General features: G+C 36.6%; 1 protein-coding gene across 3 annotated transcripts in view; it reads left to right on the plus strand.

Annotated features, from left to right (window-relative positions):
* The window catches only part of FAM91A1 (family with sequence similarity 91 member A1), a 48,746-nt gene extending 28,898 nt beyond the window's left edge, over positions 1-19,848 (plus strand). For 2 of the 3 annotated variants that reach the window (XM_053558774.1, XM_053558776.1), the window contains 9 exons: positions 2,348-2,496; positions 3,858-3,992; positions 4,134-4,247; positions 7,401-7,473; positions 10,521-10,670; positions 13,026-13,130; positions 13,807-13,930; positions 14,929-14,998; positions 16,938-19,848. In XM_053558774.1, the coding sequence (XP_053414749.1) occupies positions 2,348-2,496; positions 3,858-3,992; positions 4,134-4,247; positions 7,401-7,473; positions 10,521-10,670; positions 13,026-13,130; positions 13,807-13,930; positions 14,929-14,998; positions 16,938-17,123 (1,106 nt within the window). In that variant the 3' untranslated portion in view covers positions 17,124-19,848. The remainder of the gene's footprint in view (positions 1-2,347; positions 2,497-3,857; positions 3,993-4,133; positions 4,248-7,400; positions 7,474-10,520; positions 10,671-13,025; positions 13,131-13,806; positions 13,931-14,928; positions 14,999-16,937) is intronic. The other variant, XM_053558775.1, reaches the window with a different exon arrangement.
* Positions 19,849-21,725: the final 1,877 nt, after the last annotated feature.

Here is a 21,725-nt window from a genome sequence, read left to right on the forward strand (position 1 = left end):
TCATGTTTAGAATAGTAACTCTTAAGTCCAGCATAAGGACCATTGAGGATAAAGAAAAGGAAATTTGTGAAGCTGTTGTTGTATCTGTGCTGAAAGGTACAGATACAACACTTGCTGTGAAAAACCGTTCTAAACTCATATTGATAATGTACCTTTTCTGTGGGTGCAGGATTACTATAAGAAAGGCATATCTCTAGCGTTGTGACGGACGCCTGTAGTCCCAGCTACTCAGGAGGCTGAGGCAAGAGAATCACCTAAGTCCAAGAGCTGGAGGTTGCTGTGAGCTGTGACGCCATGGCACTCTACTGAGGGCAACAAAGTGACACTCTGTCTCTAAAAAAAAAAGAAGAAAGGCATATCTTTCTTATAGTAAAGAAAAAGCAAAGCCATTAAATGACAATTTAAAGCAAACAGAAGGTGAGGGATTTAATACCAGCAAAGGATGGTTTGATAATTTTAGAAAGAGTTTTGGCTTACGAAATGTAAAGATAACAAGAGAAGCAGATTTTGCTCGCTGAGAGGCAGGCAGGAGGCAAGTTCTCTGACCCCATTAAGAAAGTTGTTGAGGAGAATGGAAATCTGCCTCAACAGATTTTTAATGTTGATGAAAGTGCTTTATTGTGGAAAGCAGTGCCCCAAGGGACATTTATTAGGAAGAGAGGTAAGCACCAGTATTTAAAGCAGGAAGGGGTGGGCTGACACTGCTGTTTTGCACGTTCAGGACTGACTTTATCTGTAAAGCTGCTAATCCCCAGGCTTGGAAGAAAAAAGGTAAACACCAGCTGCTAGTCTTTTCGTTGTGCAAGGAGAGGGCCTGGACAATGAGAATGCTTTTTCTGGATTCGTTCTAATGTTGCTTTTTGTTCCTGAAGTCAGGAAGTACCTTGCCAGTAAGCGACTACCTTTTAATGTTCCTTTGTTATTGGATAATGTTCCTGGCCACCCAGAACCCTGTGAGTTCAACACCAAAGGCATTAAAGTGGTCTATTTGTCCCCAACACAACATCTCTTAATTTATCCTCTAGAGGAGGGGGTTATAATGACCTTTAAGGCTCATTATACAGGATACTCTTTGGAAAGGATCGTCAATGCTGTGGAGGAAAACCCTTATAGACCATCCTGAAAATCTGAGAGGATTCCACCACCGAAGGTGCTATTTCTGTTTTGGAAAAAGCTTTTAAAGCCATCAAGCTGGCAACAGAACATTTGTGCTGGAGAAAACGATGTTGGGATACTGTGCTGACTTCATTGCGTTTACGACAGAGCCCATCAAACAAATCATGAAAGAGATTAATGGATATGACAAAATTGGTAGGGGGTGGGGAGTGGTAAAGGGTTTCAAGATACAGATCTGGGAGTAATTCAATAGCTAATAGAGATCACAGCAGAGGGATTAATAGAAAGAAGATGGCTTGGTGGGAGATAGGTGTTTCTGAACAATGCCAGAGGATGAGGAAGAAGATGTAGAAGAAGCAGATTGACATTAGACAGTCAGGTGGATGAAGGGATCTGATTATTCAAGACTGCTTTTCACTTCTGTAAACCCTGTTCTGATTAGGGCACTGAAACTAAAGCCAGTGGTGGAAGCTTTGGCATTGTATAGAAATATTTTTAGAGAAGTGGAAAATAGAAGTTACAATGTGTTTAATAAAGTTAGACCTAGTGTTCTGCCTCTTGTTCACCTCTACCCCTTCCTCTTCCGCCACCCCTGAGACAAGCAGACCCACCCTCCAATTCCACCTTCACCTCAGGCTGCTCAGTGTGAACGAAGACCTTTATGATGATCTGCTTTACCTAATGAATAGTAAATGTTTCTTCTTCCTTATTTTCTTAATAACATTTTTTCTCTAGCTTTATTGTAAGACTACAGTATATAACATAACATACAAAATATGTGTTAATTCACTATTTGTGATATCAGTGAGCTTCCAGTAAGCAGTAGGCTATTAGTTAAGTTATAGGGGAGTTGAAAGTTACATGTAGATTTTTGATTTGCTAGGGAGTCAGCACCTTAACCCCAGTGGTATTCAAGGGTCAACTGAATGCGGCTTTTGTGCAGTGCCTGGGGATAGAGAAAGGAAGTAAGGTAAAATAAGCACATTTTGTTAAAGTAAAAGGTAGCCTGAAGAAATACCCATAGAACTATATCTTTCTTGACCAAAGAATAATAAATTTCAGCTTTAAATCTTAGAATGTCTTAGTGGTCTCCCAGGAAATTTAGTACTATTTGATAGAGGTACTCTACCTTTTAAGGAAAATTTAAAATCTCAGGGCAGTTAGCATTATCTCCAGAATTTTTGTTTTATGTTTGTCTTTGATTCTCTGTCTGTGCTTGGTCCTAACTCAGGTTTTCCTCTGGATCTCTTACGCTGTGAAAGCCTCCTTGGTTTGGACCCTGCCACTTGCAGCAGAGTTCTCAACAAAAATTACCTGCTGCTCGTGTCCATGGCTCCGCTCACCAACGAAATCCGCCCGGTCAGCAGCTGCACCCCTCAGGTAGAGACCCGCTGGGAGCCCACCTGGCAGTGCCATCCCGACTGCTGTCAGTTCTGTGTTCTTAATTCGCCGTTTTCAGATAACATATTGAAAGCACTGACTCAGAAAGCAGTCTTGTATTTTACTCCATTGTGAGATGATATGTGGAATTTGTGAAGTATAACTGGCATATTTGATTTATGATTTATGTTTCATTCAGTGACTTGTGACACATTAGATTAAAATTTTATTCATGTACAGAATAAAAAGAGAATGCTTTGGGATGCTCTAAAAAGGAAGCCTGGATCATTTCGAAGGATCAGATGAATTTAATTAGGAAAAATGAAATGTTTTAGCTGTGATGCTAAATAAACTGGAGGAAAAGATGGTGCTGAAAAGCTGAAACTCTAGTTAACTGTAGAATTTATGTGTTAAAATTACTTTTGTTTTTAAACTTCTTAAAAATAAATCAGTTGCGTTTATTTGTATATTTAGCAAGGAAGTTGTCTGTGCCATGTCCCAGGAATGGGGGTTATGTTGCTCTTCTTCAGGGCTACGTCCTGCCTAGCTTCCCAGATGTGCAGGACTTAGTGGTGTAGAAGAAAGGAATGGCTCCGTGTATGAAGTTGATTTCGTTGCCCACGTTTTCCCCACTGCCTCAGTGAGGACCCTGCACCCCCACACCAAGTTTTGTCCTCTGTATTGAGCAGGAGATGAGCATTTAACCAACCTTCTTTTGTAATTCTTTGTGGGCTCCCCTCACTGCCTCCTGTTCTGTAGGATAATAGGCATAGTAGGAATCCAGGAACTGTCTGGATGAATGGTAGAAAGGATGGAATTTTGTGAAAATTTGCGTGTGATTCATGATAATAACAGCTAACACTTTAATATGTAGAGTTTATTACAGTGGTTCTCAACCTTCCTAATGCCACAATGGTATTTTCATTTTTAAAAAGGGTCATGACCCACAGGTTGAGAACTGCTGGGTTATTATATTCTAGGCTTACTGTTTTAAGCCTTTCGAAGAACCTTACAGCATTCTCATGAGGGAGACACTTTATTGCTATTTTATAGATTGAGCAAAATGAGGCACAGAGAGCCTAAGTGACCTGAAGGTGACGGTGGCTGAAGGGATGAAACCAAGATTCAAAACTAGGCAGCCAGTTCACTCCAGAGTCAGTCCTCTTAATGGCAGTGATAAGATGTATTTTCTTGATTCCAGTATTAAACTGAAACTGTTCTAATGAAACTTGAAATTTATTTCATAAGGATAATTGCACATATAAGGTATTTACTATTTATTTATAAGACCATACTTGCTCACTTGTATTTGTTTTCTTTAGATAAATTACAGCTCTATCTTACCTGTTTTATGATTATAGCACATTGGACCAGCTATTCCAGAAGTCAGTTCTGTCTGGTTTAAACTGTACATTTATCATATTACTGGGCAAGGACCACCATCTCTCTTACTGTCCAAAGGTACCAGACTTCGAAAATTGCCAGATATATTCCAGGTATGTGTGTGAGGTTTTGGGTGGTGGTGGTTTTGTTGAGGAGGCTGGAAATTTGTGAGCAGTATTATAGATAACTTTCTTAACTTTTTCTTTATTTCTAAACCCCATTTTATGTATTAATTATTTATTTCTTTATAATAGGGTTATGATCGATTACTAATAACATCTTGGGGTCATGATCCTGGAGTAGTTCCTACATCAAATGTGCTCACGATGTTGAATGATGCTTTAACACATTCTGCGGTTTTGATTCAGGTACAGTTACCTCATTTGAAACAGTCAATTTAGGATTTTTATCATAAAAAACATAATTTGGTTAGCTTTCTACTGAGTCACAATCAGATTTCAGTAATTGAAATGAATACAGTAGAAGCGTAAGGAATCAAAGATGTGGGTGTCAGTCTTGGCCGCTTGGCAGTATGGAGCTGGTAGAAGCAACACGGACTTTGGAGTTAGAACAGGTTTGCATTCCAGGTTCACCTTCTGCTAGCTGTGTGACCTGTATTTTCTTTTTTAAAATAATAGCTTTGTAGTATTTTCCCCTTATCTGTGGGGGATGTGTTCCAGGACCCCCAGTGGATACTGAAACCATGGATAGTACTGAACCCTACATACACTGTTTTTTCCTACACATACATACACACTTATGCTAAAGTTGAATTTGTAAATTAGGCACAGTAATTTATATATGGAATGTGTAGAGGGGTCAGCCCCAATAAGTCTGTCTGGACAGGGAGTTTTTTCTTTTTTTTTATTAAATCATAGCTGTGTACATTGAGATGATCATGGGGCATCATTCACTAGCTTCACAGACCGTTGGAGTTTTTTCTCCCTGCTGTTTCCCTAGTGCCTAGCACAGTACTTGGCTCATAGTAGTTATTCAAGTAGTGTTTGTTGAGTGAGTGAGTAGGAATATGAAGTGGCATGACGTGTACCAGGGCATATAAGTTGTTCAGTATTTTGTAGGGGTAAGAGTGGTAGGATCATGGTCAGAAATGAGTGTGGAGACAAAGGCAGGCCGCGGAGTGTCCTGCTGTAGAGCTTAGAGGTTAACCTGTAGACGACAGCAGCAGTTACTTGGTGCGTGCAGGCTACTAACATGTCTAGGAGTGGATGTAGGGTGTGGGGGAAGGTGCAAGAGGACACCCATTAGGATTATGTGTAGTGGTCTAGAGAAGAGATAAAGACAGGCTCAAATCAGGGAAGTGGTAATAAGAATGGAAAGGAGAAAAATGGATTTAAGAACTACTACAAATATACAAGTAATAGAGTTGATCAGATATATGAGAAAGATATGGGAAGAGGGAAGAATGATTCCAGGGGTATTTGACTTGTGAAGGTGGAAGCCGGGTGGGTGATATGACGACTTGAGAGAACACAGGAGGAAGAGCTGGCTTATTGGGCACGTCCTGTGGTATGTTCTGAGCGTAGGGATAGGAGTGTAAGTATCTATGGGATATTTGGGTGGTGAAGAAATATTCTGAAATTCAAATGAGAGATTGAACAAAAGAGATCGACTTAAACCAGCATCAGCAGGTAGATGGTAATTAAAACCAGGAGAGGTTGAGATTAGTTAGCTAGGGAGAACACGTAGGGGAGGTGGTGGGAGATAACATAACAGAATGGGCTAGATGTGGGCTTAAGATGGCCTAAATTCACACCTTGGCTCTCATTAGTAATCTTGGAAACATTGAATAACCTCCTTGAACTTAGTCTTTACCTGTAAACTGGAAATAGTAAAAGTTTGAAGAAAATGCCTGAGCTGGTTAATTATATAGATGCTTTGCAGTGAGTTTAGCACACAGGAAGATCTCAGATGGGGTAAGCTGTGTGGTAGTGGCAGTAGAAACAATGAGGGAGCAGTGGGGGACCGTTCCTGTTTGTCCTGTTGTGGGTCAGCCTTTCATGTCTTTGAGAGCTTCACATGTCTTACCTGTAAAATGAGGGGGAATGATTGCAAGGCCTGTTCTATAGGCAGTGTTCAGTGGAGTAAGCCAGGTTAGGTTTTGTGGCTTGGTTTCTTTGGTATTACAAAATATGGATAGAAAACTATATCCAAATCAGTAGAAAGTACCAGTTTTAAAAGCCTTTGTTAAGGAGTTTTGCTTCTGTTAAAAAAAAGAGTACCTCCTTTATTAAGTTTTATGGAAAAAAGTCACCTTGGTGGAATTTTGAACATTACCAGTGAAGATTTTGCTTAAAACTATTATTTTATTGTAACCATCTGTTTTAGGATTAAATCATAAATCTATCAATGGAGTAGAAGAGAGCTGTCAGAAATATATTCAGATTGTTTTGTGAAACAACTAAAGAAGTATGATTTCTCTGGGATATATCAAGGTTTCTTGCATTTGTGTAGTATATAGGTTTCTTCTAAAGGGAAATGTTTATAGATCCTCTTAAATTTTCCTTTAGTTCCATAATAAATATATAAACATAAAATTCTTCACGCTTATCATTATTATACAATTCTAAAGTCAAGTCAAACTTAGGTATTAAGTGTAATAAGCAAAGCTTTAAAACAAATGAAATTCAAATGAGCAACACCAATTGAATATTATGAATAATCTAAATTATTGTTACATGGGAGTGGGTGGGTAGGCTGAGAATTTGTTTTAATTTTGACTCAGTAGTATACTCATGTGATTAAAAAATAAAAAAATAAAGCACTATTAAAAGGTGTACAGAGAGAAGTATCAGTCCCCTGTAGCCCTGTCTACTAAGTTCCCACTTCTCATCCCTCCTCTAAATCAGATAATCACACCTGTCAGTTTCTGCTGTGCCCTTCAAGTGTTCCCTTACGCATATGCAAGCAGTCACATGCTGATGTGCCCTGGCTTTTTCCTTGTGGCAATTAGAGATCTTTCTATTTCAGTTCAGAGAGAGCTTCCTTTCTTCTTTTGCAACTGCACTGAAAGTTTGTATTGTAACTGTAATTTATTTAACCTGTCATCTGTCAGTGAGCATTTTGGTTGTTTTCAGTTGTATGTTATTATAATGGTGTGGCAGGTAACTCTGGGGTGCACGTTGTTTCTGTGCAGGCTTTTGAGTTTTGCATTCTCGGTCCATGGTATGCCGTGTGGTTGTGGGCATTCTTCTTCTCAGAACTCTGGCTAACACTTGTGTAAGCTCAGTTGGCGTCATTCAGTCTTCACTTGACTAGTACCTGATGTATCTGCTAAATCAGCCTCTTTTTTTTTTTTTAATCAACCTATACACTCAATTTGAGAAACATTGTCTTATAGGTTAACATACATATAGGATTGTTATTGTTTGCTGTAGAAAAATAGAAAATTGTTGAAAACATCTTGGGGAAGTATTAATATGGAGTAAATCATCATGTGACTCGATCTTACGGTGTAAATGTCAGTAAGTTTCTCATACACCTTTCAACTTTTGTTTCTTTAGGGACATGGTCTGCATGGGACAGGAGAAACTGTTCACATACCATTTCCATTTGATGAGATAGAACTGCAAGGAGGTACCTTTTAAATTGTATCCATTGACTTTTTTTTATTCATTGAATGTCAACAATTTGATGGGAAACATGGCGGAAATGAATTCTTAACTATTCTGGTATTAAAGGGTATTGACAGAAGTTTTTTTTTTTTTAATGTGCTTTCTCCACAAAGAATTGATGGAATAAGATTCATTTAAGACCTTTGAAAAAATGTTAATCTCTCTTGGAGTTAAAGATAATAAGTGGACTTTCTGCCTAGATGGAAGACTGTTTTCTCTCTACTTAGCCCTTCAGTTTCCTTTCATTTATTTTTTGAAGATTGGGGAGAAGATAAGTCATAAGTCATAGGGAAGATTTTATGCTTAGAAAGTTGATTTTTTTTTTTTTATCCTTCAATATCCCATACATTCTTTTTGTGGGGGGGTAGTTTCAACGTGTTCAGTGCAAAGTTTTGAGTCTCAATTTGTGGATTAATTGGTTTGTATATATTCACTGTACATACTAGAGACTGCTGCTAGAAATTTAGTGGTTTAATATTGTAATTTTTTTAATCAACTTAAAAATTTGTTAGGTAATTTTTAAATTTTTTTATTAAGTCATATACACATAGATCATGAATACTTTTATGCATATGTGGGGTACAATGTGTTGATTTTTTTTATACAATCTGATTTGCTTACATCAAACCAATCAACATAGCTTTTGCCTCATTTACTTGATTATTGTGTTAAGACATTTATGTTCTACACTTGACAGATTTGACTTGTACCCTTGCAATATTCTCCATAGGTGTGGTCCCGCCTTTTACCCTCCCTCTATCAAACCTCCCCCTATCCCTCCCTTTCCACTCCATTTCTCTCCTTCATCCTGGGCTATAGTTGTGTTCTATCTTTCATAAGAAAGTGTGAGTAAATATAAGTAGGTTTCATAGAAGTACCGAGTACATTGGATACTTTTTCCTCCATTCTTGAGATACTTTACTCAGGAAAATATGTTCCAGGTCCCTCCATGTAAACATAAAAGAGGTAAAGTCTCCATCTTTTTTTTAAGGCTGCATGGTATTCCATGGTATTTGTACACCACAATTTATTAATCCATTCATGGGTTGATGGGCACTTGGGCTTCTTCCACGACTTGGCTATTAACGAATTGAGCTGAAATGAATAATCTGGTGCAATTATATTTTTGCAAAGTGATTTTTGGTCTTTTGGATATACTCCTAGGAGAGGAATTGCAGGATCCAACGGCAGGTCAATTTTTAGATCCCTGAGTGTTCTCCAAACTTCTTTCCAAAAGGAACGTATTAGTTTTCATTCCCACCAGCAGTGGAGAATTGTTCCCGTTCCTCCACATCCACGCCAGCATCTGTAGTTTTGGGATTTTGTTATGTTGGCTACTCTTACTGAAGTTAGATGGTATCTCAAAGTGGTTTTGATTTGCATTTCTCTGATGATTAAAAATGATGAGCATTTTTTTCATGTGTCTGTAGACCATGCACCTGTCTTCTTCAGAGAAGCTTCTGTTCAGGTCTTTTGCTCATAGTGAAATGGGATCACTTGTTCTTTTCTTATTAATAAGTTTGAGTTCAGATAGCAGACAGTTGTTAGGTAATTTAAAAATGGGTGGTAGTGAACATTTGCATTTGTAGTTTATAGAACACTTGCATGTATTTCTTGATTCAGCATTTCTTTTTGCTGTTCAATTTTATTTTTGCCATTAGAGGGGATTTGAGTGGATGCAGGGTTTTGCAGGGTTTTTGCTAAATCAAGCTTATTAGAACTAAACAAGAAAGCTTTGTTTGTGTCTTTCTAGAAATGCATGTGAGCCACTGTGATGCATGATGCTCAGAGAATTTCTATAAAAACATTTATTCTTTTATAATATAGAAGATACCTTTTCCCTGTTGAATATAGCTTATGTTGTTTCATAAGGAAACATTCTTTCTTTTATAATTCATTTTTTTATAATATAAAAGGTACCTTTTCCCTGTTGAATATAGCTTATGTTGTTTCATAGAACTTACTATTCTAGTTGCCACTTTACCCTACTCCTCTAAAGAAGAGAAAGGGAGAATTTACAAATATCCTTTTCCATTTCACATGGCTAGACTGCAGAAGCCTCATGTTTGAAATTGAGATGCTTGCTTGCTTCTGCCTGTTGTGAATAAATATATATAAAACCAATAGAGAAGGGTTTTCTCTCCCAAATAGCGCCTGTTCTTATATGAGTACTTCTCTATATCTAAACCTTGCCGTTTGATCTTCTAACTAAATTGTAAGGAAAAAATATTTGTTTGTGTGAAGATGCAGATAGTGACAGCATGGTCTTAACATTTAGAAAATCTCAAGAACTGATGGAGCCCCTTGCATGGGCTCTATCATGTGAAGTATAAAAAAGAGTTATCTTCATATTTGGATAGAGAGCACCTTTCTCTTTTGTAAGTTTACATATTTATGAGAACTTGAGCTAATATATAAATAATTTAGGCATATGATTTCAAATACATTAATTAGCTTTAGTTTCAATAAGAATAACTTGGTTTTTCTTTAATTTTTTAAAAATATAATTTGTATATAATACATTTCCTGATAGAAGCCCACCAAGTAAGTTTTCCAGGTGGACTAGAACCACAAAGAGAAGTCTAGAGAATTTATCACTGATTGGCTTTATTTGCTTATTTAGCAGGTAATTTGTTTTACAGATGCTTCCTGAAGTTTGCAAATATGTTGTATGTGAACAACATTCTTTTGTAATCACATATATTTCTGCATTGGAATCAGTCTTAATATATTAAAATATGAAAGTATTTCTAAGAATTGCTTAATAAAGAAAAGCATATTTTAGTTCATGTTGTGTTATAAAACTATTCACTAACTAGAGGGACGGAGGGAGGGGTGTGGGGCCTTGGTGTGTGTCACACTTTATGGGGGCAAGACATGATTGCAAGAGGGACTTTACTTAACAATTGCAATCAATGTAACCTGGCTTATTGTACCCTCAATGAATCCCCAACAATGAAAAAAAAAAAAAAACTATTCACTAATGTTATGTCATCTCTTTGTCCTTAGAGTTCACTCGTGTCAACATGGGTGTTCATAAAGCATTGCAAATGTTAAGGAACAAAGTGGACTTGCAGCATTTCTGTGGATATGTCACCATGTTGAATGCTTCTAGCCAACTTGCAAGTAGAAAACTCAGTGATGCTTCTGATGAGAGAGGTTAGCCAATAGTTGGGTTCTTTGAATTAAGATAATTTTGTTTTGAATTAAGATAATTCACATAATCTTTTTTTTTTTTTAAAGACAGAGTCTCACTTTCTTGCCCCTGGTTAGAGTGCCCTGGTTAGAGTGCCATAGTGTCCTAACTCCTAGCAACCTGAAACTCTTGGGCTCAGGTGATTCTCTTGCCTTAGCCTTCCAACTAGCTAGGACTACAGGCGCTGGCCATAATGCCTGGCTAGTTTTTTAGAGATGGGGTCTCACTCTTGCTCAGGCTGGTCTTGAAGTTGAGCTCAAGCATTCCACCTGCCTTGACCTCCCAGAGTGCTGGGATTACAGGCATGAGCCACGACACCCGGCTCCACATAATCTTAATATATAAAAATCAGCAAACCTTTTGGGAATGTTGAATTATTTAATAATTAATGTTCTTTTTGCTGAAGAATGAGAAAATATTTTGTAGCATCATTTAGACAAACATCAGTTGTTCAAATGGAGAAAATAGGGTTGGAATACAGAATGGTTTAGGGGCTTTTAGCCCTTTATTGTCACATCTGTGTTTAGAGGGTTTGAATTAACTTAGCTTTACAGGGTCAAGTCTCTGTAAAAATGTTTCCAAAATAAACTTAATAGATTTTCCCTTTTAACTTTTCTCTTTCCGTCAAGTGTACCATTGTCTTTGTTACCCAGGCCTAAAATTTTAATTTAATCTCATTCTTTTCTTTCTTTCTTTCTTTCTTTTTTTTTTTTGCTCTGTCCATTTAGCTTCCACGTTCTGTGATTTAGGCTTTAGAGCTGTCCCTCACTTGTTTTCTCCACTCTCTCCTTTTTAAATTCTGTGTAAAAATGTTCTAGTCTGGGTCCTGATCCCTTAATCATGTATTATTGCTATTATCCCCTGCTTAGCCTTCCTGGCCTGTCCTCCTCTCTCCAATCTGTCCTGAGAATTGACAACAGCTGATGTTCATTAGATACCACTTTCTTTTTCATTTGAAAGTCCATTTTCTCATGGACTTCGTCATGCTTCTTGTTTCTGCTCTGGCAGAATATTGGTTTGTTTGCGGCTTTGGTTGCCACGATGCCGGTCCCTGTTCGCTGACCCTGGGACACTGAAACAATCAAATGTCTGCCAGTGATTGAAAATATTCCATGAACCTCTTTGTTTGGAACCTGAAAAAAATGTGGTTGATTTCTAGCCATCAGGTCAGTTGGATTGGCTTTGTTTGTGACAGGTAGTTACTCCTGGTTCATTTATCTTTGACCCAAGGAGTAGGGTAGCTTTCAATAGTTGACTACCCAGTATTGCAGGGGCATTTTCTAGAGAAGAGAGCTATCTATGTCTTAAGTCATTTCAAAGCATCTCTACTAAAGCTGGCATTTTTTTTTTTTTTTTTTTTTGCAGTTTTTGGCCAGGTCTGGGTTTGAACCCGCCACCTCTGGCATATGGGGCCAATGCCCTACCCCTTTGAGCCACAGGCACTGCCTAAAGCTGGCATTTTTTATATCATTCATTCCACGAACATTTATGGAATGCCTGCTTAGGTGCTAGAGATATTTAAATTAATTACACCAGATTTTATTCCGGAGGTTAAAATCCGAAGAGAGAGACAAATGAGGGAGTCAGTGTACAGGGTGTTAATTGCAGGAATCGGGGTCTGTTTACACTGCTAGTGCAGCACAGAGAAGGTCGGTCTCAGCTGCCCAGCTACCAGAGAAGGCTGCTTAGAAAAGATGGGTTTCGAAAAAGAAGCAGATAGCTAGACAAAAGATGATTTTTTTTTTGAAAGGCACCAGCCTTTCAGGCAGAGGGAATTAGGAGACCCTGGCTCATCATGGCCAAAAGAAAGGATTTTATTTGCTGGATAGCAGTAGACAGTAAGAGTAGAGACTTAGGTACGGTCTAGAGATCTTGGAGTGTTGCAAGACATGAGGAGTCAACAAAGAATTCCAAGAAGGAATAACATAATCACAATGAATATTTCCATAGGGATATAAACAGCTTTAATAATGATCTAAATGAAAGTTTAAATGTGTGTCCTACCTTTTGAATTTTGATTTCCTTAGGCTAGAGTTTCTTAGCCTCAGCACTGTTTGCATTTGAGCTTGATAATTCTTTCTCATGGAGGACTATCCTGGATGTTTAGCGTCCGTAGATATCAGTAGCAACCCCTCCTCCATTCATGTCCCTTGGGGTCAAAATTGCAACCCTGGTTTAGAACCAGTGCTTTAGGCCAAGTGTTATTCCTTTTTTCCCTATTATCAGTGCCATTATATGAAGTCCTCTTTATGTTAAGACTGATTTATTGACATATTCTACTAATTCCTAGAATCCTAAATATTCCCTTTAATTTTAAGGAGAACCTGATTTAGCTTCTGGCTCAGATGTAAATGGGAGTATGGAATCATTTGAAATGGTCATTGAGGAAACAACTATAGATTCAGCAACAAAGCCAATCTCTGGTAAAGTGTTAAAAATTTTTTTGCAATTTTATTATTAGACTAATTGCTGGGGTTTAACTTTTCTAGTAAGTCATTTGTCTATTATTATCCATAATGGACTTTCATTAAAGTTTTCTAGAAAACATTTTTACGTACTTAGAATAGTAGTTCAAGTAGTATAAAATTATGACTTGAAAATAATAACTTTATTCCTGTGTTAAATATTTCGATCATTCTTTCATCTTACAAATGTCTCACACTGTTCTTTTTAGGGTACATGACTACTTTGAATATTTGATGAAAGCTGTGTACTTTCTCCCCAGTCACATGTGTATACTAAAAAAAAATACTCTCTTGTTTCAGAGATAACTGGCCCCGTTTGATTCTCCCTCCCCTTCCATGCCCACCACTGGATGTCACTAGGGCCAGGAATCTCCGACCCTCAGGTCACAAAACGCTTGTCAGTTGTATGATAGGTATAAATAGATACACAGTGGAACGTCCACTGTTGACCACCTCCTTAAATTGACCTAATTTTCAGAGACCGGACATGCATCACATGTACTCAGTGGAAGTTTCTTATGTTGACCACCTCTGTATGTTGACCAGTTTGTTACAATCTCTTGGGTGGTCAGCTTGACAGAGGTTCCACTGTGGATGATGTAAAAAATTTAAAAGTTTACGTTTCCCTTTTTAGGTGCCACAGCAGAAGCAGATTGGGTTCCCCTTGAGCTGTGCTTTGGAATTCCACTGTTTAGTTCTGAATTAAACCAGAAAGTTTGTAGGAAAATTGCTACACATGGCCTTTGCAGAAAAGAGAGGTGAGGTTTACATTCATTCTCCTTTTCCACTGCTTGACTTTTAGGCTGTCAGTGAAAGGTTACTGAATCTGGCTTGCTTTTGTTTCACACATTAATGTAGTAATTGCCTTGTATGTGTTTATTGAGATGGCTAGTTTAAGGGTTTTGCTGTATTTTTCAAAATTAAATTTCACTAAATTAGAAATTAGTCACATGCAGACACTTTGGGCTCATATTTTGGTTAATTACATTTACTTAGTTACCCAGGTTTGGCGAGGGTGTGGTGAAATGGGCATGCTTATGTGGCGTATGAATCTAGAACCTATGTATTTTTCTTTATACAAAATTTCTCTGTGTACTTCTCAATTCATTTGATTGGTTTAAGGTAGCTTATGTCATAAAATTAAAAGTACTCAGTTAAAAAAATAAATAAAATTAAATTTAAAAAGTAATCAGTTAATTTTACTATCTGTTCTATGAAAATAGAATGACATACATGAATAAAAACTAGAAATACTATGAAACTTTAAAAATTGCCACTAAAATTTTTACCAGTTTACATGTTTGAGAAAATATTTCTTTTAGGTGGGTTGATGTGTGTTAAATGTCTCATATTTTTTATCAGGTTGTCTCTTAAAGTTATTCTGGCTATTTGAAGTGGTTTATGTCATTGTCATTCCTCAAAGTGCCTAAATCATTTAAAAAGTTTCTTTCATTTAATATTCATTTTTACTAATAGTTGAAAAGTTTTTTTAAACAGTAACTTCAATTTTGGTTATATAATATTTTGTATTTCAAAATGACCTTTTTATGTGCACTGTCATTCTTTATTATTATTAAAACAAGCATTTTATTGATGAAAAGCATTGAAATTGGTTTTTAAATTATTTAATTGATTAATCGAGATGTAAATACATATGTAAATGGATTTAAGTTGCTATAATTGAACTCTTGTGAGATATTTGTTCTTACAAATATGTTTATTTTAAACTTTTTCTCTTCTTTTTTTTTTTTTATAGCCTTCAAAATCTCTTACATTCCAGTAGAAAACTTTCTTTACAAGTCCTTAACTTTGTTCACTCATTCCAGGTAATAGAAAATAAAACATTCAAATGATACTTGCATAGACCTTTATAGTGTACAAGACACTTCCATGTTTATTTTTCAGTCTCCATAGTAGCAAGATAATAAGCATTAATTTCGTTGTATAAGTGAAGGTTCTCAGATTTGAGAAGTTCATTTACTTGCACATTTAATTGGCCAGGTCTTCAGAGACCAAAGCTTGATCTTTTGTTCTGTGTCAGTGCTTTATTCGACAGAAATGTGACAGGCATCTGTCCTGGGCTGTGCACCAGGCTAGGTGCTGGTTCTTGGTTATGGTATACTCCACTAATGGTGCAACGATTGTCCATTGCCAAGAGGGGGTTTTCTGCTGTAGATTGAAGGCCAGTACTCTGGATCTTTTGTTTTCCCCACAATGAAAGAAAGGACATTCTAGACTTGATTTAACATAAACTTACAGAGTGTATTATTTCTATTTAGAGTATTTGATCTAACATTATGAAATCACATTTTGGAGTTTTATTTCATTTATTCATTCAATAAAACTTGAACCTACCCTATGCCATACCCTTTACTAGGTACTAGGGAAGTAGTGCTGTGTAATACACTAATGAAACTGATAGTATTAGATGAGGCAATAGTCAGATAAACTTCAGAATACATAAGTACTTCAAAGGAGCCAAACCTGCATTCCATTATGGTGGAATCTGCAGGTAGACCCTGTTGAAATGGTGGGGGATAATATGTAGGCCAAAACCTAAGTCATGGAAAAAAGTATTCCAGGCAGAGCTTACAGGTCCATAGGTCCTATGTCAGGGAAGTGCTCAGTGTACAAAGAAACGAGATCAGGGTGGCGGAAGCCTCATGAAAAAGGCTAGTGGCAAAAGAGGAGGTTGAAGAGAACAAAGCCTTTTGGCGTTATGTTCAGGAATTTGTGTAATTTGCTGAGTGTAAAGAGAAACAAGGTTTTTAAACAGTAGAAACATTTTTCCTGATTTTGTAAAAATATTAGTTACTATTTGGAGAATAGAAGGGGACCAGGGTAGAAATAAGCACAGTTTGGAGGCTATTATAATAGCTTAAGCAAGTGATGCTGATAACTGAGTACCTTTTTCATGGAAACACCAAATTTTGCATGTATGCCCGGTAAAATTTTGTTTACTAAATGTGCATACTCCTGTATCAGTAATTTATGTATATTTCAAAAATAAACAAAAATAGAAATTTTATAGGGATGCAGTAAATAGAAGAAAATCCAAAATTCATTTGGTACTGTACTCTACTTTGGAATGAGTACCCCACTTTGGAGATCACTGGCCTTGGCTGTGGTGAATGAGTAAGGTATCGTTGGGATACTTTGGGATACGTTTTGGAGATAGACTGATAAAACTTGGTGATGAATTAAATGTGAGGAAGAGATTAGGGGTGTGAAGGAGGGAGGGATCAAGAGTTAAGTCTTCTATTTCTTGATTAGCCAAATGTGTGGAGTAGAGAAGCCTCGGGAGGAAGAGGGTGAGAGAAATTTTCAGAGGTCAGTGATGGACATGCTAAGAATAGAACACAAAGGGAAACGCCTGCAAGGAGATGTCAGGCAGATGGATGTTTGAGCCTGGAGTACTGGGAGGGGCCTGTGTTACATATATATGAATCTGAGACGCCTAGCGGGGATGGATTGCTCTGGTGCTTAGGTGTTTCAGAGATTTTCTCCAGTTAAGTAAAACTTTGAAGTATATTCAGCCTTCTAACAGTTAACTTTTTCTTATTCATTATTTCTGTTGATTTCAAAGCATCTGACTTGTATTAGTCATTTTTGCACGTATTGATCGATTATTGGGGGGCTCACTAGGCAGATGTTTATGTCTTCTGTAGTGCTGTGCATTCCATAAACATTTCTCAGGTAACCATATTAAGTGGTTTGGCAAAGTATTGAAATATAGATTATTTCTCTTGTTTCTTAATCTTTTAGGAAGGTGCTTCAACACTGGATATTCACATGGAGCCCAGTTTTTCAAGTTTGCTTTCACAGTCCTCTTATGCTGATATGGGAGTTCCACTTCCTGCAAAAAACTTAATATTTAAAGATGGCATCTTATCAGAATGGAGTGGACAGTCACCTTCCTCACTTCTTATTGCTAATCTCCATTTGCAATAATTCGTACACCATTGGTTGATCACACTTTCTGCCTTTTTGCTTTCTTAACTTTGGCTTCATAGTGTCAGCCACTAAAAAGCATCCTGCTGCTGCAGTGCAATTCTTGCTTAACTGGTCTTAACCATTTGGGGAACATGTTCATGTTTTCTGAAGTTTTGCTCATTATTGCACATCGTATTGCAACAAAGTGCTTTTTAGCAGCCGCACTGTATTTTTTACCTTGAGACAATCTGCATTTCTTTTATAAAACTAAGGATATACTTTATAGGCTTTATGATGACTGTTACGTTTATAAGCAGTCACTATGAATATTGCAATGGTAATTTTATATGTTAGTTTATCAAACATAAATCTTGTTTAATTTTATATTTTGTTACCTATACTTTAGGGGATCAAAGGAAGAGAGAGAACTCTTCCTCTGAAAAAAGGCTTCTTGGTACTTAGAGTAATAAAACTATAAAACAGTAAACATCCAGTATTGAGAGATGATGTGATGGGGCATTAAGCATTCCTGTGGATGTCTGTAAATTATGTATATCAGTTAAACATTGTTGAAGATATGTAAATCCACATAGTTATATTTAACTTAACCTTGATTCCTAGAGTCTTAGACTAGGAGGACTATTCAGTGACATCTTATGAGAAGCTTTGGAAAACATTCTATTTTTAAACACTGTTTATATGTAGACTTCTGTTCTCAGTCAATTTGGGCTTTATATTTTCATAGAGTCTTTATGGAAAAATAGAATTTATTTTTCCCTCTTGTAGCTGCAGCTGCTGCATGTTCTCACCCTGATTTATTTTTTGTTTCTCAGCTTTGATGGTTTCAAACCAAGGATTCTGATTTTAGATTAGAATTACATATTAGAAATGTTAAGGCTGTGTCTTTGGATCAAAACACTTTAGTGATAAACCTACTTTGAAGACATAGTCTTACGCATTCTGGATTTTAAATTTATGTCAATAGCTTTCTAGGAAATGATAAAGCAAAATTAACTAATTTCAAAGCATTTCTTGAGTCATTGATTCTTTGAATATCACAGATGTTAATTAGGATAATTGGAATCACTTTTTAGACTTTTCAGATTACCCTCCTTGGGAAGTTTGTGCAGTGTTACAGTTAGCTCCTATTAGGGTAATGGTTTGCTAGTTGAAAACTTTAACCACACTAACTGGTCAGATAACATATCTGAAACATTTAAAGAACTAGAAAGTTTGGGAACATTATAACCTAAACATTTTGCTGATAATTTTTGTTACTTATAGAACTGATATTTGTGTATTTAATGTACTTCTGGAAATATATGCCTTTCTTAAAACTGTTATCATAACCATGTATTCAATACCGTGGCCTATCTATAGAATTGAATATTTTGGACCAGATTATCTGTGGCACAGTCAGTGCTGTGTGTGGGGTCAATGCAGTCACGTCTGGTTTCCTACTTTGTCTTATAGAAATATAGAAGGTAGAAACCATGTGTATGTTATGTTTGTCCGTGCTAATATTAAAATAATTTCTTATGACTGTGAATCACTCATTTATTTTTCCAATAATTGATATTGTACATTCCAAGCACTATTAAATATGTATGTATGTAACTTTTACAGTTTTTCAACTGAAAGTTGTAAGTATTTTATTTGATCAGGAGTCTCTAATCTCATTTTAATTTTTTTGTTTGAATTAAGTGTATTTTATTTATTCCTGTATTAACAATATAAAGAAACAACTGTAATAACATGTACACTAATAAAGAATTGAACATTTTGTAGTTGTTGGCAGTGAACCCAGTGGTGGTGAGTTTAAAGCTTAAAATATGGGAATGATTTGCTGCTCTACTTCCTTTAAGGAATTATGGAAGAAAAAATAGAACCGAGTAATGATCATGAATTTTAGGGAGAGTGCTGAAAAACATGTGGTCAACTCTCGTTTCTTGTGTTACATGAGAAAAGAGTAATCATGTTCTTCTCAGCTGAGGACCTCTCAGTACTCTTAAGGAGGGAGAATCTGCATTTTTAGAGCTGTTAGTAAAATGTGAAACGCTGATGTTGTGTTTTACTTTATATAAGAATTTGCCTTTGTTTTGTTCATACAGTAACGTGTAATTCCTTAAATTTTATACATGTTGATCCAGTTCATTAAGAAGGAAAATTTAAAATATATACTTCGTTATTTGCCAAAGAAGATTCATGAAAAACTTTTATTCAATTATTTTGCGAATGTTATAAGAAGTTTTGTTTGGCTTTGTGCCACCTCCTCCCCCCACACATCCCAAGGTAGCTGAGACCCTGACAAGCGTTCTTTAGAACAAGAGGAAACAAAAAGGACAGAGAATTTAGTATTGGTACAATTTCACCTCCCAAATGCGTCTAAAGAAGTGCAATTGTATATCATTTTAAGAAATGCATTTTTCTGATTTCCTTCTTTCTTTTTTAAATACACAAACATGTAAAGATGATTTTGTATTTGTCTTTTGGGGGGAGTATTGGTTTCTTTTACTTAACTTTTTTCAGTTTTCTCTGTGATTCATGTTTATGTTCAGTGTTTCAAGTATAATTTGTATTTAAAGATTTTAAAGTACCAAAACTATAACTGAATGCATTGGATTGTTTTCCGTTAGGATCTTAATATTATTCAGTGAGGTGTATAAAGTGTTGTCAATTTGATTATTGACACATATAACATGTTTACAAATAAACTGTGGTGTTGATCAAATTACTTTGAAAATGTATTTAATCTTCCGAAAGTTCAGTAATTTTAAATACAACCATGCTTGCAATGCTGTGGCTTTTGTATATTAAAAAAAAAAAAAAAAAATTGGCTTGGTGCCTGTGGCTCAGGTGGCTAAGGCGCCAGCCACATACACCTGAGCTGGCACATTTGAATCCAGCCCAGGACTGCCAAACAACAATGATGGCTGCAACCAAAAAATAGCCAGGCGTTGTGGCAGGCGCTTGTTGTCCCAGCCACTTGGGAGGCTGAGGCAGGAGAATCGCTAGAGCCCAGGAGTTGGAGGTTGCTGTGAGCTGTGATGTTACGGCACTCTACCCAGAGCGACAGCTTGAGGCTCTGTCTCAAAAAAAAATTACTATTTTGTAGTAATTTCAGGTTTATAGAAAAGTGCCAAAGATAGTCAAGTGATGTTTCCTATACACATCACTGAGCTTTCCCCACTGTTAACACCTTGTGTCGATGATTGGCACAACTGTTAAAACTCAGAAATTAACATTGGTACAGTACTGTTTTCTCAACTACAGGCTTTATTTTTCTTTCACCAGTTTTCTCACTAACATCCTGTTTCAGGATCCAGTCCAGGATATCAAATTCTGTTTATTTAGCCAACAGTACCTCCTAATCTCCTCCAGTAGGTGACAGTTTCTCAGTCCTTCATGACCTTGACGCTGTAAAGACTGGTCAGTTTTTGTAGGATGTCTTTCAGTTTGGATTTATCTGTTGTTTTCTCACGGTTTGATTGAGGCTATGTCTTATGTGAAAGGATATGATGAAGTGATATGCCCTTTTCATTAGTGTAACACATCTTGGGGAACGTGACGTCAGCAGTATCACTGGTGATGTTCCCTCATTGGTTAAGATGGGTGAGGGTATGTGCTTGGTTTTCCCAGTGTGAGATACTATTTTTCCCCCTTTCATACTGCATTCTTTAGCAGACAGTCACTAAGTCAAGCCCACACTTAGGGGAGGGAAATTTAACTTCTATTTCCTGATCAGGAGGAGTGTTGATATATATTATTTTAGAATTCTTTTTTTTAAAGAAAATATTTCTCTTTTTAAAAATTCTTCAAAAGACATTTATTTCTGGGTGCAGTGGCTCACACCTGTAATCCTAGCATTCTGGGAGGCCGAGGCTGGTGGATCGCCTGAGTTCACAGGTTCAAGACTAGCCTGAGCTAGAGCAAGACCCCATCTCTAGAAGAAAAAAGAAAAAAATATATTTTTCCCATTTATTTGAGCATTTATTTATATTAGCGTGGATTCGTGGCTGTTTATTTTATTCTTTGGATTAAAATCCAGTGTTATTTATTTCATTATGCAAATTTTTTTAGCTTTGACAATTGGGAACTCTGAGGCTGGGTTCTAAATTTTTTTGACATCTTTTTTTTTTTCTTTTTTTTAAGAGACCGTATTATTACTTTCTAGCACTATAAGTATTATCTGGTTCTCCAAGGAACCTTGGTTCTTTTTATTGGAGGATGGTATGTAGAGACTAAGATCTGGATGTTGGGTGTGCTTACTGTTACTGGAGTGTCACTGCTTCTAGGTCTCTCAGTTAATTGAACTAGGGGATATAAATATGTATACTAGCCAGTACAGAGTTACACACATCTCTGTCTGTGTATATATTAAGTTAAACATGAGAATATACTGACAATATAAATCCTCATTTAACATTGTCAGTAGGTTCTTGGAAACTGACTTTTAGTGAAATGACGTATAGTGAAACCCAATTATTTTTCTTCATCAACATTATGATGAAATGATACTGAAGGGAAACAATGTATCCACGCCTACTGACGGGGGTAAATCAGGACTTAGAATAAACCAGCACCACAAGGTTTATTCTAGCCTTAACTGCTTGCTAATTT

The sequence above is a fragment of the Nycticebus coucang genome, chromosome 13, assembly GCF_027406575.1.
Source record: "Nycticebus coucang isolate mNycCou1 chromosome 13, mNycCou1.pri, whole genome shotgun sequence".
Taxonomy (NCBI): domain Eukaryota; kingdom Metazoa; phylum Chordata; class Mammalia; order Primates; family Lorisidae; genus Nycticebus; species Nycticebus coucang.